Source organism: Oncorhynchus masou, chromosome 1 (genome assembly GCF_036934945.1).
Source record: "Oncorhynchus masou masou isolate Uvic2021 chromosome 1, UVic_Omas_1.1, whole genome shotgun sequence".
Classification (NCBI taxonomy): domain Eukaryota; kingdom Metazoa; phylum Chordata; class Actinopteri; order Salmoniformes; family Salmonidae; genus Oncorhynchus; species Oncorhynchus masou.
In genome coordinates, this window is record NC_088212.1 from 69,298,461 (window position 1) to 69,315,958 (window position 17,498).

Below are 17,498 nucleotides of genomic sequence, written 5' to 3' on the forward strand. Positions count from 1 at the left end.
TGTTTAAATTCTTTTTAGGATCAGAAAAGCCCATTAGTTTGGCAAGGACAAAGTATTTTCATGTGAGTTGTGGGGGCTCATGTCCATAGGTCCCCAACACCCCCATGACCTTACGGCCCTGGCCTGGTTTCCAATGTATGTCCCCCCAAAAGATTTAGAAATAGCTGCTAGCTGGGACTGAGGAAGGGGTGTTGGGGACATATGCTGGTTCTCTGGCCTCTGGGTCAAATTCATTTTGCCAAGTTGGAGAGTGTGGAAGGAAAGGGAGTCCCACACTACTGCAGTGGACAACTGACCATCTGTGGCCAGAGGAGGTCGGCCAGGTGGCCAGCAGCTGAATTTTGAATCAGGAAGCTCTGGCACTAGACCAGGATTAGAATGCATAAGGGGGAGGGGGGTAAATACAGTATGTGTCCCCTTTTACCTTTTTGTTTTCTTGCTACAGTATGTGTTTTGTTTTGTCATGGAGGGGTCTTACTGTGAAGGGGGCGATAAATATGACTGCTGAAACTTCCCCCATTTTGGCACCAGCTGTTGTTTAGAATGACACAAGTAGGTTTTAAAGTGAGGAGGTTTTAAAGTGCTGTACTTTATGAAGTATTTGTTGTTTTGAATGGATAAAAAAAAATTCAATAGAGAGTATTTTTATGAAGCTTGATGTAAAACCTATTGGAGAAATAGAACACAAAAAGTCTGGCTTTTTGTGTATATTCTCCTTTTCCTCATGAACCACATTTTCCTCCTGGAATAATGAACATAGTGGACAAACAAGTTGTAGTAATGTGACATAGATAGATATCACCAAAACACACTTACTATGCCTTGGTTTTTCATTAGTTTCTCATTGAAACAGTTTAAATATGCTTGTTTGATAGAATAGCTGGCAGAGGTGTATTCCAGGGTTGTCTTTAGAGGAGAGGGAAGCTGTTATTGTGGAGCAGATTTATGGTGTGTTTTATGACTGCTGTGAGCAGAGCATTTGGAGGAGAATTCACATCAAAGGCTTTCATTGTGTTAGGCTTTAAGGGCCACAAAAGAGACTTAATTGACCAAGAGTCAACCAAATTCAGCCCCCTCACTACTGGTAGCTGAGCTTTTCTGTAAATACATATCCATGGAATGTGACTTGTAGTATGACATGTTGAAGAGAAGTATGCATCTCATTTATCTTCTCAAAGGTTTCCCCCCTCAAGGAAGAGACTTCCTGTTGGAGAAGAGACACCGCAGTTTAATTTGTCACGTATTACTGTCAGTGTCAGATAGGTTTTAGGTACGACTTCAGTGCCTGCCCATGGCACCACATTTTTACAACGTTGATTTCAGTAAGTGGTGTGTTAAACAGAGAGACAGCTTCAGATAAAAATATTGACTTGACTCAGCTTTCCCTTCGGATATATGCTTTGGTCAGTTTGGTGTGACATTGATAATAAACCAATATGAGAAGTGTAACATCAAGTCATTTTTTATTTTCGTGGAGGTGACCCACATCTCCAAACAGGGTATTGTAATTAAAACGGGGTGTTCTTATCAATTTGGGTCTGCTTTAATGCCCATGTTTGCCCATAATTGAGTAGTCCCTGTCTCGATTTGACCTTCCATGCACAGAACTGCAGTGGAAAGGGCATTTCCCTATTGATTTTCTTCAATGTTGTTTGAGTGACAAACCATGACTTATGTCCTTTAATAAACTATACATATTGTGCCCGGTAGGACATTGTTTTCTTACTTACTTTTAATCAGTCTACTTACTATTGAATTGATGAAGTGTTTTTCCATTAGAAAACACTCTGGATTCGTCTAATAACAAGATTATTTACCCTCCGTGGCATATCTGAAGTAGAAAGCAAAATGGAGCTTCAATTAAAATGTTAATTGGATTTTATCCAGGATAAAGGATTACGCTGTAATGTCTCTGATAGTAATGCAATTAACAGAGGATTTAAATTTAACTCTTTACTTCACTCAAGGACACTTGTGACTTGTGACAGTCACACGGGTTTGGAAACAACCACAACCACACACAGACTAGAGAATGTGTTCGATCAGTCAGGGATTATGAACAACACCAATCTCACTGAGTGACTTGATAAGTATTTCAGATCCCTGGGACCTAAATTCACTTAGCTTTGATGTGGTAAAGACAACAAGCCAACCGTTACTGTATTATTGAGTCAATGTTGCTCTAAAGTGCACAAATAACATACCTCAGAAAAAAAGACATGAACATGGTTGAGTTCTAAATGTGTAGTAGAAACAGACCAGCTCTACTCTGGCTACTAAATGATCTCTTAAGACCATTCCACATGACTGAAAGGGCTCTCTAAGTTAGGAATGCGAGAGGTTGTAGCTCAGTGTATAAAAGACATGGTGTTGAAATACTGAGGTCCCATTCATGTTTATTCTTCCTGTGGCATAGTCGCGGTTGAAATACCTCCCATACCTGTTGGCACCAGGACTGGGTGTACGGTAGTATCTCATAGCTTGGGGCCACCTTGCCCATCGTGGAGTGGTCTTTTCTCTGGGAAAACATTAGTTATTGCATGCCTGGTGTCAGATAAAAGATAGATGGGTATTAGTGAGCCCACTACATCAATAAACTGTGTTTGCCTGTGTGTGTGTGTGTGTCAGAGGGAGATATACGCTCCCCCTATGGTATATGCTGCTTTGTGGATCAGTGTGGGAGTTGACATTTATGGCCCTGTCTCAGACCCTTCTTGCTGTGGCCTGGGGGGCCATTCTCAGGGCAGAACAAAGCCTTTGGGGCCTGCAGGATCTGCAAAACGGCTGTAAAAAAAATCAGGTGACCACAAACAGCTCAAGAATTTCCCCACAAATACAAACTGGCATCATAATTTATGGGGAGAGAAAAGCCTTGCAAGATTAACCCAACAGGCATGACGGGAAAATGAACCAACTTCACTTTGGTGCATCTTTACGCAATGACAGTAAGGGTTAGGCAGATTGTTTATTATTCTGAGGAAATTAGTTATGAACTTTTCTCAAGCAAAGTGAGTAAGGCACAACAAGTTTGAGTGGTTAGTTTTTGTGATACCTAACAAGAAACATTTGGCCTTGAATCCACACACAGGGTGATTATTGCCCATTTTATATGTGGCAACTGAAGCATATCTTATCTTTGTGAGGGATTTGGTATTGTTGAATGAACCAGGGCTAACACACATTTCCTTTTGACCAGGGTTTATTGTGAGTGGCGGTTAGTGCAAGCATGGTTGACTCCATACAGAGGGGGAGGTTTGTGTGGACACCTCTTATCTTCAACCATGGAGATCCCTGATAACCTTACCCAAAACCATGTGTATTACTCACTGATTTTAAAATGAACACTTCAATACATTTCCATTAAGTAAAATTCCATATTTTCTCCTAAATTGCTTATAGAAAACTTTTGCAAATTCTGAATTTGTTCAGTTTTCTGAATTTATACAGAAAACAAAGTAGAAACTTACGTCACTCCTATGTTTCAAAGAGCAGTTAAGCTGAACAATTGAGCTTGCCATATCTAATCATACTTTCATTATATCGGCTATGAAATTGCCCATTGAAGAGTTCTGCTCTCTCGCTTTACCATTTCCTCCTATTGACACTATTTACCGTCACCTATTTAGTGACTTTTTATTTTTGTCTCTTGGTGTTTTTCCCCCCTTTTCTGCACAGTTCCCCTGCTTGACCCTCCCCCCTGAGAGCAGTTTCCATAACCCTTCCTTTTGCAGGATTTAGCTTGCCCAGATTCCATGTCAAAGGTCATGGCCCAGATGTCAAAGCCCGCTCTCGCAGCCCCTCTCCTGCATAATTACTGCAGGCCCATTGTGCTGTGGGGCTGGGCAGGGTTGGGACTGTGAGACCCTGACTGCTCCTCTTCAGAGATTGGGGCCGAACAAAAGCCCCTGAGACTGTCCAAAGCCCGGCCAGCCTGTCTGTGGACACCAGAGTGGACATGTGACAGGAGGGACAGAAGAGAGCTATGCTAGTGTATACTAATTCATTGTCTTTTCCTAGAGAAAGTAAAGATATATGAACCTCACAAATATGTGCAATTATTTTCCTATCGTTATTTTTTTTAAATAACTAATTAAGATAACTAAATGTTTTCTGTAACAAATGACTACAGTAGCCTAGTCGTTGACCTATCTATAATGTAGAAATATAAAGAGAGAAGCTTCATATTTTTATGCAATCATATTATCAGTAACATTTCCTTTGATCCTATTCTAAGTTGTTGTATCTAATCTTTAGAGGATACCACATAGATTTTAAGACACTTTGAAGTATTTTTTTCTCCCCTCCTGCAAGTCACTTCTTTCTTTCCCAATTAAGGCTTAGGGGCCAGAGAAAGGGCACAGATTCTGAGGGAGAAAAAAAGAGGCTCAACTCGTATTCTACACCCATGACCTCAGATTCCTTCTGAGTTTTATCTAGGCCTGACCTGCTGGCTCCATTGAAGCTCCGCAGGGCTAGGGGTCTTAGTAGCTCAAACCACACCCCTCGGACTCTCCTCTTGCCCATCCCCCTGCCTCCCATAGCCCTGACTCCACCCCCTGGACCATCCCATAGCCTCAAGGCTCTCAGACCGATCCTTGAAAAAACACAGTTGTTTTAGAGCATAGTAAACATGATGAGATGGTTGTTCAACAAAGTGGTTGGATTTTTCACAGTGACTGTAATTGCTTTTTGATATGTTCAACTCTTTTGAAGATATAGAGCCTGCTCATCATTACAACATATATTTTCACACAAATGCAGTGAATTTGATCCTCTTGCAGTTTGTCAGATGATCAACATGGGTTACCCTTGGGTTTAGATAATCTAATTTAAGGTTTCCAAAACTCGGTCCTGGGGCCCCTACTGGGTGCACGTTTTGGTTTTGCCCTAGCACTACACAGCTGATTCAAATAATCAAAGCTTGATGTTAAGTTGGAATCAGCTGTGTTTAAATTGTTTTTATTTAACCTGTATTTAACCAGGTAGGCCAGTTGAGAACAAGTTCTCATTTACAACTGTGTAGTGCTAGAGCAAAAAACTAAATGGGGGGCAGGTCCAAGTTTGGGAAACCCTGATCTAACTGACTACCTTTTATTGGTCTCTGAGACATGATCACAGAAACTGTTAGTAACGTAGAACTCATAAATGACTGCTTCGGTGACTGGAACTGAGGATAGGCATGACTTCAGTTTGTATCCACACTCCTGTGCTCCTCTCAACGTATGCGTCCTGGAGCACAACCTAGTGGTCATGTTCTTCACTGCATTACTGTTCCATGGCAAAAGGGAAGGGGGATACCTAGTCAGTTGTACAACTGAATGCATTCATCTGAAATATGTCTTCCACATTTAACCCAACCCCTCTGAATCAGAGCGGTGTGGACGGCTGCCTTAATCGACATCCACGTCTTTGGCGCCTGGGTAACAGTGGGTTGACTGCCTTGCTCAGGGACAGAACGACAGATTTTTACCTTGTCAGCTTTGTGATTCGATCCAGCAAACTTTTGGTTACTGGTGCTCACTATTCCACTGATGCTAGTTATGTTATTAGTACCTGTACAACTTCTCATGAAGTACTGCGATCTAGCTGTATAATTCTGTAAAGCAGAGATGATGTTCTTCTATACAGCCTACTAAAGTTACCCCCACTCTTCAGTTGGATAATGATGTGTCATCCCACAGCCTCTTACGTAGACAGGCCTATGATGTGCTGTAAGATCTCATGTAAGGCCGTGCAGCACTTCAGTTTCCTCTAGACTAGACTGTATTTCAGTGCTGTTTCGACAACTGATGACTGAAATGCAAATCAATATGTCCCAGGTGTTTTCAAAATAAACGTATTGAATTAACACTCACAGATTGAAGCTAATTTGCTTAGATTCCTCTGCTTACTCTGTGTGTAATGATGGGTGACATACTTTGAAATATTGAAGAACCTTGGAATTCCTAGGAGGCAGTAAGTCATAAGTTTGATAGATCCTCAGCTATTTCAGCAAGGTCCTCAAGGTTGCAGCAGGAGCTTCCTGTAATTGCCTGTGTAATGATATTTTAATACACTGCAGCCGGTTCACCCAATACAGCTATACTCTAGCTCAACCAATTTTTCTGGAATGAGTTATACTATTGTTACGCACAAGACAGGGTAATAACACATTAATATGATGAAGTATTACCTTTCCAACCCTATCCTCCTTATCTGAATATGTCATGCACAGTAACCTGGTTATTCCAGGATGACAAGAGATCGTAGTCTAGGAGACAAATTAACCAATCAATGCCGATATGAAGTGAAACATTTGGATAGTGTTTGGCCTGAACATTATATCAGTGGCCTGTTGGGTACAGAGAGCACATTTAACTTAGCAGCGTTTGTTCTACCTGGGGTCTGTTATGCTACTGACTCTGGCCATGTGATTGACCGCTCTGTCTTTCCTAGGGAGGGCATTGTCCTGTGGTTTAACCCCCCCCACCCCACCCCACCCCACCCCACCCTGGAGCTGAATAGGACTGCCCACTGGCCAGCAGCCCTGGGTAGGGCATGACATTCTCTCCTACTCTCCCTGAAAAGGCAGAGTGATGGATAGAAGAGGCCCTCTATTGTGTGCCTCAGTGCCCTGAGCAGGGCAGGAACTGACCTAGGGACCGGCCTCCCAGCACTCAGCATCTGTCGCAGAGCTCCACAGCCAAACCACACTGACCTCTCAGCCATGCTCTTTCTGATCCAGCACCCTCACAGCCCACTTGTTGGAGAAATCACATAGCCTCTGGTTCAGTGTAATGCCCCCCAGTGGACAGATACGCTCACTTCCACTGTAAGGTCACATTGGTCAATTTGAGGTGAAAGTCTATATGATGTATGCAAAAAAGTATATTACACCCATAGACCTACAGTGAAAGATATGTACATGCTGTTATTTTTAGACCCAAGAAAGAAGTACCATGTGAAGCTCCTGGCGTTCAGTTTCATAGGCGATGGCTACCAGGCAGACCAGACTATCAGCACCCCTGGATGTGTCTGTAAGTTATTCACATAAAGCAAGCAACCATTGTCTATTGAGATAGATGATAGTTATCAATCCTTCGACGCATGAGTACCTCTAACATAAAAAAAATTCTGTGTGCATCAGCGGTTCGTGATCGTATGGTGCCCCCTCCGCCACCCCCTCACCACGTGTATGCCAAGGCCAACAGCTCGTCTGCCGTATTCCTCCACTGGGGGCGTCCAGCCTTCACCTCCAGCCAGATCGTCAACTACACCATCCGCTGTAACCCTGTGGGCCTTCAGAACGCCTCCCTGGTACTCTACCTGCAGACGTGAGTGTCCTATATAATACCTTCCTCTTCATACCCCATAGCACATAGTCATTTAACTGGATAGAGGGCACTTAGTATGGTCATAAAACTCAGGTTAGCACTTAGTACAGATTTAAGAATTTGCAGGTCAATTGCCAAAGTATTGGATCTGATTAATAATCTCCATATACAGTATATGTTCTAAATCCATTTTTATCATTGTGGTTCTCCTCTACAGTGCTGAGAAGAACATCCTGGTCCCGGACTTAGAGCCCAACACCAGGTATGAGTTTGCTGTCCGCCTGCACCTTGACCAACTGTCCAGCCCCTGGAGCCCTGTGGTCTACCAGAGCACTCTGCCTGAAGGTGAGCACCAACATGGCTTCATACAGCAGCACATTAATAGAATATTATCTCACCCTTTTTGGGCTCCGATGGTATTTCCTAGCCTACTGAAATAGAATACTTACTGGAATTATTGTGCCTGTCTTAAAAATCTCCCCAGGACTCTCGCAGTCACGTATCCATAAGGCTCTGCATTCTGCAAACAAATCACAAATAGAGCGCAACCACTTGACAGAGCCTCGCCAATGAGCTCTCATTTTCCCTCTAATGGGGTTTTGCTCCTCAAAGGATTAAAAAGAGACACACAGGAGCAAATTCATTGAACTGCACAGTAGTCTATATGCTCACTCTCTCACTGCATTATTACACACTGTTGCCGCCTGCTACCGACCCCCCTCAGCTCCCAGCTGTGCCCTGGACAACATTTGTGAATTGAACACCCCCCATCTAGCTTCAGAGTTTGTTGTGTTAGGTGACCTAAACTGGGATATGCTTAACACCCCGGCAGTCCTACAATCTAAGCTAGATGCCCTCAATCTCACACAAATCATCAAGGAACCCACCAGATACAACCCTAACTCTGTAAACAAGGGCACCCTCATAGACGTCATCCTGACCAACTGGCCCTCCAAATACACCTCCGCCGTCTTCAACCAGGATCTCAGCGATCACTGCCTCATTGACTGTATTCGCTACGGACCCGCAGTCAAACAACCACCCCTCATCACTGTCAAACGCTCCCTAAAACACTTCTGTGAGCAGGCCTTTCTAATCGACCTGGCCAGGGTATCCTGGAAGGACATTGACCTCATCCCGTCAGTTGAGGATGCCTGGTCATTCTTTAAAAGTAACTTATTCACCATTTTAGATAAGCATGCTCCGTTCAAAAAATGCAGAACTAAGAACAGATATAGCCCTTGGTTCACTGCAGACCTGACTGCCCTCGACCAGCACAAAAACATCCTGTGGCGGACTGCAATAGCATCGAATAGTCCCCGCAATATGCAACTGTTCAGGGAAGTCAGAACCAATACACGCAGTCAGTCAGGAAAGCTAAGGCCAGCTTCTTCAGGCAGATATTTGCATCCTGTAGCTCCAACTCCAAAAAGTTCTGGGACACTGAAGTACATGGAGAACAAGAGCACCTCCTCCCAGCTGCCCACTGCACTGAGGCTAGGTAACACGGTCACCACCGATAAATCCATGATTATCGAAAACTTCAACAAGCATTTCTCAACGGCTGGCCATGCCTTCCGCCTGGCTACTCCAACCTCGGCCAACAGCTCCGCCCCCCCGCAGCTACTCGCCCAAGCCTCTCCAGGTTCTCCTTTACCCAAATCCAGATAGCAGATGTTCTGAAAGAGCTGCAAAAACTGGACCTGTACAAATCAGCTGGGCTTAACAATCTGGACCCTCTATTTCTGAAACTATCCGCCGCCATTGTCGCAACCCCTATTACCAGCCTGTTCAACCTGTCTTTCATATCGTCTGAGATCCCCAAGGATTGGAAAGCTGCCGCAGTCATCCCCCTCTTCAAAGGGGGAGACACCCTGGACCCAAACTGTTACAGACCTATATCCATCCTGCCCTGCCTATCTAAGGTCTTCAAAAGCCAAGTCAACAAACAGGTCACTGACCATCTCGAATCACATCGTACCTTCTCCGCTGTGCAATCTGGTTTCCGAGCCGGTCACGGGTGCACCTCAGCCACGCTCAAGGTACTAAACAATATCATAACGGCCATCGATAAAAGACAGTACTGTGCAGCCGTCTTCATCGACCTTGCCAAGGCTTTCGACTCTGTCAATCACCATATTCTTATCGGCAGACTCAGTAGCCTTGGTTTTTCTGATGACTGCCTTACCTGGTTCACCAACTACTTTGCAGACAGAGTGCAGTGTGTCAAATCGGAGGGCATGCTCTCCGGTCCTCTGTCAGTCTCTATGGGGGTGCCACAGGGTTTAATTCTCGGGCCGACTCTTTTCTCTGTATATATCAATGATGTTGCTCTTGCTGCAGGCGATTCCCTGATCCACTTCTACGCAGACGACACCATTCTATATACTTCCGGCCCGACTTGGACACTGTGCTATCTAACCTCCAAACAAGCTTCAATGCCATACAACACTCCTTCCGTGGCCTCCAACTGCTCTTAAATGCTAGTAAAACTAAATGCATGCTTTTCAACCGTTCGCTGCCTGTACCCGCACGCCTGACTAGTAGAACCACCCTGGATGGTTCCGACCTTGAATATATGGACATCTATAAGTACCTAGGTGTCTGGCTAGACTGTAAACTCTCCTTCCAGACTCATATCAAACATCTCCAATCGAAAATCAAATCTAGAGTCAGCTTTCTATTCCGCAACAAAGCCTCCTTCACTCACGCCGCCAAACTTACCCTAGTAAAACTGACTATCCTACCGATCCTCGACTTCATCTACAAAATAGCTTCCAACACTCTACTCAGCAAACTGGATGCAGTTTATCACAGTGCCATCCGTTTTGTCACTAAAGCAAATTATACCACCCACCATTGCGACTTGTATGCTCTAGTCGGCTGGCCCTCGCTACATATTCGTCGCCAGACCCACTGGTTCCAGGTCATCTACAAGTCCATGCTAGGTAAAGCTCCGCCTTATCTCAGTTCACTGGTCACGATGACAACACCCACCCGTAGCACGCGCTCCAGCAGGTGTATCTCACTAATCATCCCTAAAGCCAACACCTCATTTGGCCGCCTTTCGTTCCAGTTCTCTGCTGCCTGTGACTGGAACAAATTGCAAAAATCGCTGAAGTTTGTAGACTTTTATCTCCCTCACCAACTTCAAACATCTGCTATCTGAGCAGCTAACCGATCGCTGCAGCTGTACATAGTCTTATCGGTAAATAGCCCACCCAATTTTACCTACCTCATCCCCATACTGTTTTTATTTATTTACTTTTCTGCTCTTTTGCACACCAATATCTCTACCTGTACATGACCATCTGATCATTTATCACTCCAGTGTTAATCTGCAAAATTGTAATTATTTGCCTACCTCCTCATGCCTTTTGCACACAATGTATATAGACTCTTTTTTTTCTCTACTGTGTTATTGACTTGTTTATTGTTTACTCCATGTGTAACTCTGTGTTGTTGTCTGTTCACACTGCTATGCTTTATCTTGGCCAGGTCGCAGTTGCAAATGAGAACTTGTTCTCAAATAGCCTACTTGGTTAAATAAAGGTGAAATAAAAAAATAAAAAAAACACATATCTACACATCTTGGTCTAGGTCCTGGTTCAGACATACATTTTCAGTATTCCTCAAAACTCATTACCAGTTACGAAGAGCATTTTTTATTTTTTTATGGCAGATGTACATCTTCATCAGTGATTTAGCCTCAGGGTTAAAACTGGCATTTCTTCTTCCCCAGCACCTACTCTGCCACCGTCAAGTGTGAAAGTGACTCTGATAGAGGACGACACAGCGCTGGTGTCATGGAAACTTCCAGATGAGCCCAACTTGGCGGTGACACGTTATACCATCTTCTATGCTTCCAGGAAGGCCTGGGTAGCTGGAGAGTGGAAGGTGCTGCAGAGGGAAGGTAAGCCAAAGAGAGCGAGAGAGAGAGAGAGGCTGCAGGCTAAACTGGGCTGCAAAGACAGAGCCCTACCCCAGCTCCACACCATACAGGCCATTGGAAATCAACAAATGTCATCCTCTGATCCATTTCTGTATGTAACTAGTCCTTGTGATCTCAGGTTGTTCTTAGATAACTCCCTCCTGTTGTCTTACCAATCAAAGGATGGATTCTATACTTGGAGCTTTGATTTAGCACTGGGGGGGGGGGTATGATCTGTCTTTTTGGCTTTAGGTCCAATATTCTCATTCTCCTCTTTTAAGTGAGTGAAGGAAGGACTTCAATCACTCAAGATTGTAATCATTCAACCTGAAACACACTGGTCAAGAGTGCTGTAGTTACTATGGACTACTACCATATAGTTAATGTGGCCATAGCAGCACACACATATGTTTTGTGTACCCAAAGGCCTGACGTGTGGCAGTAAGTATTACTGGAGTGTCCAGCTCCTGGGTAAAAACACAGATTCTGGGTAGCATAGGCGTAATTGAGAGCAGCTGACTCCAGGAAATGTGAGGCATCTGATCTTTCCTTTCTAAGCCACAGGTGAGGGGGTCAAAAGTGAGGCTGTTCACAAAGCCATCCTGCCTTGCCCCAGCCCCCCACCACTGGATATCAACCCTGTCGCCCCAACCGTTACTGCAGGGGAGCTGGGTGGTATTGGGGGGTTAGAGCCCTCTGATCCCCGACCCTCTGTCCTTTGCCTGACAATCTGGTCACAAATATCCCCTCATATGCCTCAGGTTTTTTCCACTGAGTTGTAAAACCCCTGTTCTTCATGGGTCAGTTGAAAATGGGAGAGAGGAGCAAACAAAATCAGGCCTGACATATTTCCTCCAGTTCATTTATTTAGAGATGAATTTGAACAGCTATATTTATTACCACGTGGTGAATGACAACACTGCAGCATGTTAAAACAATATTCACATTTCCATGTCCTTTTATTGCTGAGGCTCAAATGGGTTGACATAGGTCACTAATCACATATTTCTCGGTGATAGGGAGCATCACCATGGCTCTACTGGAGAACCTACAGCCGGGGAACATCTACCTGGTCAAGGTGTCTGCGTCCAACGATATGGGAGACGGGCCGTTTTCACACACCGTGGAACTGGCCGTGCAGAGCGATGGCTCCACCTCCGGTCACAACCCCAGGCGCTCCCATGGCTCAGCTACAGGTTAGTGACGAATGTGGTGCATACTTAGTCTTTCTTTCATTGACTTTCATGACAGGATTCCTCTTGTTGTCGTCACTTGACCTACTAGATGTAATTCAAATTCAATAGCTTGGCCTGCAGCCTTGGTCTCCTGCTAAATTATTTACACTGTAATACATCTCTGTGAATGTCAGGGGAGGTGATTGCCAGCTGTATTGATTTTGATACACAGTGTGGAGATGTAGTACCCACACAGACTCTAGATAGGAGTGTGTCTCCTGTGGCTGTCTACTCACTTGTGACAACTGTCTTGCAGTGTTCTCTAGTGGTTTCTACCACCTGGACCAGAAGTCAATGACAGGGATCATCGTGGGGGTTTGCATTGCACTGATCTGCATCATCATCTGTGCCTTCATCCTTGTCTGCAGAGGCAAAAACAGGTAACCATTTTAACAGATTTAGTGTGTTGTTGTAACTTGATATGAGATTACTTTTCTGACTGCCCAGTTGGTTTGGATAGAACCTCTGCTGTTATTTCTATATTAATATTGTATGATTGTTTGACAGGAAATCGTCAGCTACTAAAGCCATCAGGCAGGAGGCTGGTCAGGTCCCCTCTGCTTCGGTCCACGCTGAGAATGCTGATGTTATGGTGCCAATGATGAGAGCAGACCACTTCATTGATGCCAAGGTAAGGGGATATGGCTCTGAAACGCCCTTCCTTTCCTATAACATTTCCTCTTGCATTATGTCTCCAAAGTACATGGAAAATAACCAATGTAGACAGATTCAGAGCATTGCAAATTTTATTTAATTTCCAGGGGGGAACAAATCTGATCATCAATAGCCTCGGACCAGTTTATCCAATCACTGAGAAGAGAAATAAGTGGTTTTCCTTCAGTAATCAGAAAAAAATGAATGCTAAGAAAAGCCAGGTAAGAAAGATAAAACAAAAGTGTTCAAGTAAAATAACATTACTTAAATATAACATAATCGGAGGTGAGACCAGCTAGATATTCCTCCCTTTATCTATTTTAATTCCCTTCTTTGTTCTCCCTTCCTTACTTACTCAGATCCAGAGGAAGAGCCATGGAATCTGCTCGTACCAGCCAGGAGCAACAGTGCTGTGCTACAAGGATGAGTCTCTGTCGTCACCCAACCAGCCCACCTCCCTGCAGGTCCTGTTTGGTCCACCTTTTGACACAGAGGGCTCCTCCAACAGCGAGGGCAGCCACGAGACAGGCGACTCGGGCCGTTACTCTCACGACGAGACAGAGATGACCAACCTGTCCTCTGGTCCCAGCAGCCGCCCTGCGTCTCTAAGAGAGGAGAGTGGGGGGTCATTCTGCAGTCCTGCCCAGGAGAGTGAGGGGGAGCTGGAGGAGCAGTTTCACCTCGACCTGGAGATTGGAGACTCCATGGAGAAACCGTGCAACCATCACCACTATCAGGCCCCAGACAATTCCCAGCCTGCACTTTCTCTCTAGCAGTCTCTGTGACCTCCCATCAATCTCTTAACCCTAAACTCACTCCACTGTTTTAAAAGACAATGAGCAGAAATCCAAAAATCCAGGTCTTTGGAAGAACTGGGCTCTGGTTTGGGTTCTGGTGATTTCTATCAAAGAATCTTCTTCTAGTGAATATGTACTCATTTTATTTTTATTCAATGTTTGTGTGTATGTGTTTGAAAGAAAAATCTCACCCACCATGAATGTTTCAAGAGATCGTCAAAAATGTGAAATGTGACTTACATTTTTGACATTATTTAAGAGTTTATCACTGGAGCAAAGTGTAGAGTGAGCCCTTCTTTTGCTGATTATCTACCTCAGTTTACCTCTCGGTAAACTCCAACTATATATTTAATAATAACGACTTATACCTGAACTATATAAGGGGTCTCTTCCTTTATGGAACAACTGATACTTCCTGATGCCAATAATTAGTTTTTGCTAGGTAAAATTGATCCCGTATTCATTTTCCTCCTTGTTTATAATGAAGTACGGGATTGTAAGGGTACTGCAGATCTCAATTACAGCGTTGTTATTTTCTTCTTTATCACAGGTTATTTAGACTATTTCTCAGGTTACTTTACAATAAGCTTTGAGTGTTTGGCTATGGTAGATTAAGGGCCAGTACAATTTACTACATAAGTTGCTGAAATTCAATAATAAGCCAGTATGACACAATGTACTTTTCAGGTTATCCATAGTAATAATGGTTATTTATATAGTAGTAATAACCATAGTAATAATGGTTAAGACATTTTTCTTTTTTTTCTTTGTCAATGTGCAGTTGCCCTTACAATTCCTGTTTTATACTACCTCTTTTTAAGCATTATTTTGTTGTGTTACTATTTTCCTAAACTCAGGGAACAAGGTTTAGTACATTTGAAAAGCCATGTGTAATGTTCCATGGTTGACTGACAGGGTATCTTCTTAGTCCTGAACTGCTCATTGTAGATGGTAGTTGCCATAGATCTGTATTGAATGTATCTCTAGAACATTGTCAGTTACGGTTCAGAGCCTTGTGATGCCCCACTCACAGGTGGAAAAACTTCAGTTTGAATTCAGTTGGAATAATGTGTCTGTGGTATGGCAGGCTATCTTTTTGGTTATTTTGGGAAAGAACATACCAAAAATGCTTGTGTCGATGTGTTTCAACACAGCAGACCTTAAAAGCTTTATAAATGGCCTTAAATGGGGAAAGAGACCCTCAGATGTCGGAGACAAGCAGAAAGGATCATATACCAAAGTCCGATCCATCTGAGGTCCAACTCTTTGACACATGGGGATGGGAGAAGTGTGAAGAATGATTGTTGAAAACCAAAAGCGTTAAATCAGTGCGATGGAAGTGAATGGAATGAACACCAAAAAAACATTTTATCTCTAAAGATATCTATATTTTTGTTGACGTTTATGTACTACACAGTACAGATTTTAGTTACTTTTGTTCTTTAAGTAGTTGATACTTTCCCATAGAGTAGAAAAATAAGTTTAGCACTTGTCAGATTAGTTTGATTTGTTGATCACAGCCAATGTGCAGCGGTGACTGATGCTATCATACAAAGTAATTGTTTGCTCCCTCTGTTTGTTTTTGATCTCTCAGCAGGTCCCTGGGAAAATTACAATGAGGTTTTTCTCATGTATTAGACCAAAAATCTAACGCAGATCAGTTGAGATGCTGCTTCTAAGACAAAGCTTTGCACATGTGTGCCCCCGTTCTGTGACCAACTGAGTTGAGATGCGGGTTCTCTCAGAAAGTGCCCCCAGGATTTTGGGCCCTTGATAATGGTTAAAATGACAATTATAATCAATGTCATGCACACTAATCAAGTCACCCTATTACTGGTTTTCTTTAGAGCTTTACTGTTGCAACTAGATGTGTACATTGTAGGGAGAAATTATATTCCGGAGCTATATACAGAATATTATATTGATTCTCATCCTACATTGCAACAGTATTTTCAATCAACGGATTTGTAACTAATAGGATGACAGTTTGCATGAAGTGTGACACAATCAGTTTTACTTTCTTTTGAATGGCAAACAATGTATACCAAAGAATTCAGTTCACTGTTGCGCATTGGCAAGAGATCCATTTAGACATATATCTCTGCATGATATTTTCTCATTTTATTTGGTTCCAAAAGCTTTATCCCCATTTAGGTTTTGATTACTACTTAATAAATGGGTGTCTATTAGACCACAAACCAAGATGAAAGTGGTAAACAGTTAGTGCTTTTAAACATGCATTGTTATTTGTCATTGAAGCAAAAAATAAACTGATTTTTATACATTATTTTTTACTTTTTCTCACTGGAGGAGAAATACATATTATTGTTTTTTCAATGGGGTTTCATATACCCCAGTTTTGAGAAAGTACAAACTGAATTTAGTTTTTTCCTAGATGCCTAAAATGTATTAATCTTTGATACGAATGTGAATACTTCTTTAAACTGTTGTAGATGATCATTAGTCTGAAAAGCTGTGTTAAAATGTCAAGTTCATATTATATATGGAATATTTTAGTTATTTTTGCTTTTTATTTACATGTGTAATCCTCTGCATTGTTATAATGCCCGGTGACTGCAATCCAACTCTGATAACAACTAAAAGCTGGAATAGACAAGTTATTATTGAGCAGTTGCAGTAACAGTATTGTTTTTGTCTTTTCAATTGTGATAAAGAGTAACCATAGGTTTCTCATTCCTATATATGTTTTCAGAATCAGAATGTTTGAGAGGGTTCTGCATTCTTGTATTGGTTGTGAATGTCCAATAAGTGATACCGTCTTCTACCTCAGGTTCCTCTTCCAGCTTTTGATAGAGATGTGATGGATGCTATAGCCAGAGGGAGCCAAGAGATGAAAGAACGAGTGATGCAGATCCAGTCCTGTGTCTCTTAAATTTCAAGAGTTGTGTTCTCTTGAGTCCCCTTTTCTTCTGCAGTCACATTTTTCTGTAAAGGCTGTGCTGCTGGCTTAAGCTGCAGTGGTGGAGTGCTGTGGGTCATTTACAGTTAAACTCAGGGGAACCCACAGCTGCTCCACAGTTGTAGCGAGAGTAGCTTTGGGACACAACATTGGGAGTCTATGTAACCAATACACACTCTCGTTGTTGTGTTTTGTCATTATTTTGTGTCAATGTTGTTTTCCTTTTTTCTGTTTGCTCTTTGATCACAACACCAACAGCTTTTCTTCAAGGTATTCAAGCAAGCCTAGGTCCTTACAACATTCTTCATGACAAAAATGTTATAGCCTACTTGTCCAATTAAAGTTAAAAAATAATTGAAACAATAAATAATTCTGAGAATGACTGATTGAGTTTAAATAAACAATGTGAACTTTCTTGCACGTATTGGTATGTCTGTCCTCACCAATATTAGAGTAGTATTATAAAACTATTAGAGAGACTGTATTAGAGTAGCTAGTATATTTAGTACACACACACACACACACACACACATCAACACTGACTATAGGTTAATTTGATATTGTTGTAGGTGTATGCAATAGCTTAGTTAGCTATGCAAAGTGCCAGATAGGTAACCATTTACAGTAACTGCTGTTAATTTTTCCTCT

General features: G+C 42.7%; 1 protein-coding gene across 1 annotated transcript in view; it reads left to right on the top strand.

Annotated features, from left to right (window-relative positions):
- Nucleotides 1-14,115, top strand: part of LOC135558781 (protogenin A-like) — a 47,640-nt gene extending 33,525 nt beyond the window's left edge. Inside the window, exons 11-19 of the mRNA XM_064992956.1 lie at nt 6,921-7,016; nt 7,127-7,313; nt 7,531-7,658; nt 11,056-11,226; nt 12,264-12,440; nt 12,736-12,859; nt 12,987-13,110; nt 13,241-13,354; nt 13,493-14,115. Coding sequence (XP_064849028.1) covers nt 6,921-7,016; nt 7,127-7,313; nt 7,531-7,658; nt 11,056-11,226; nt 12,264-12,440; nt 12,736-12,859; nt 12,987-13,110; nt 13,241-13,354; nt 13,493-13,906 — 1,535 coding nt within the window. The 3' untranslated portion in view covers nt 13,907-14,115. The remainder of the gene's footprint in view (nt 1-6,920; nt 7,017-7,126; nt 7,314-7,530; nt 7,659-11,055; nt 11,227-12,263; nt 12,441-12,735; nt 12,860-12,986; nt 13,111-13,240; nt 13,355-13,492) is intronic.
- The last annotated feature ends 3,383 nt before the right edge of the window (nt 14,116-17,498 follow it).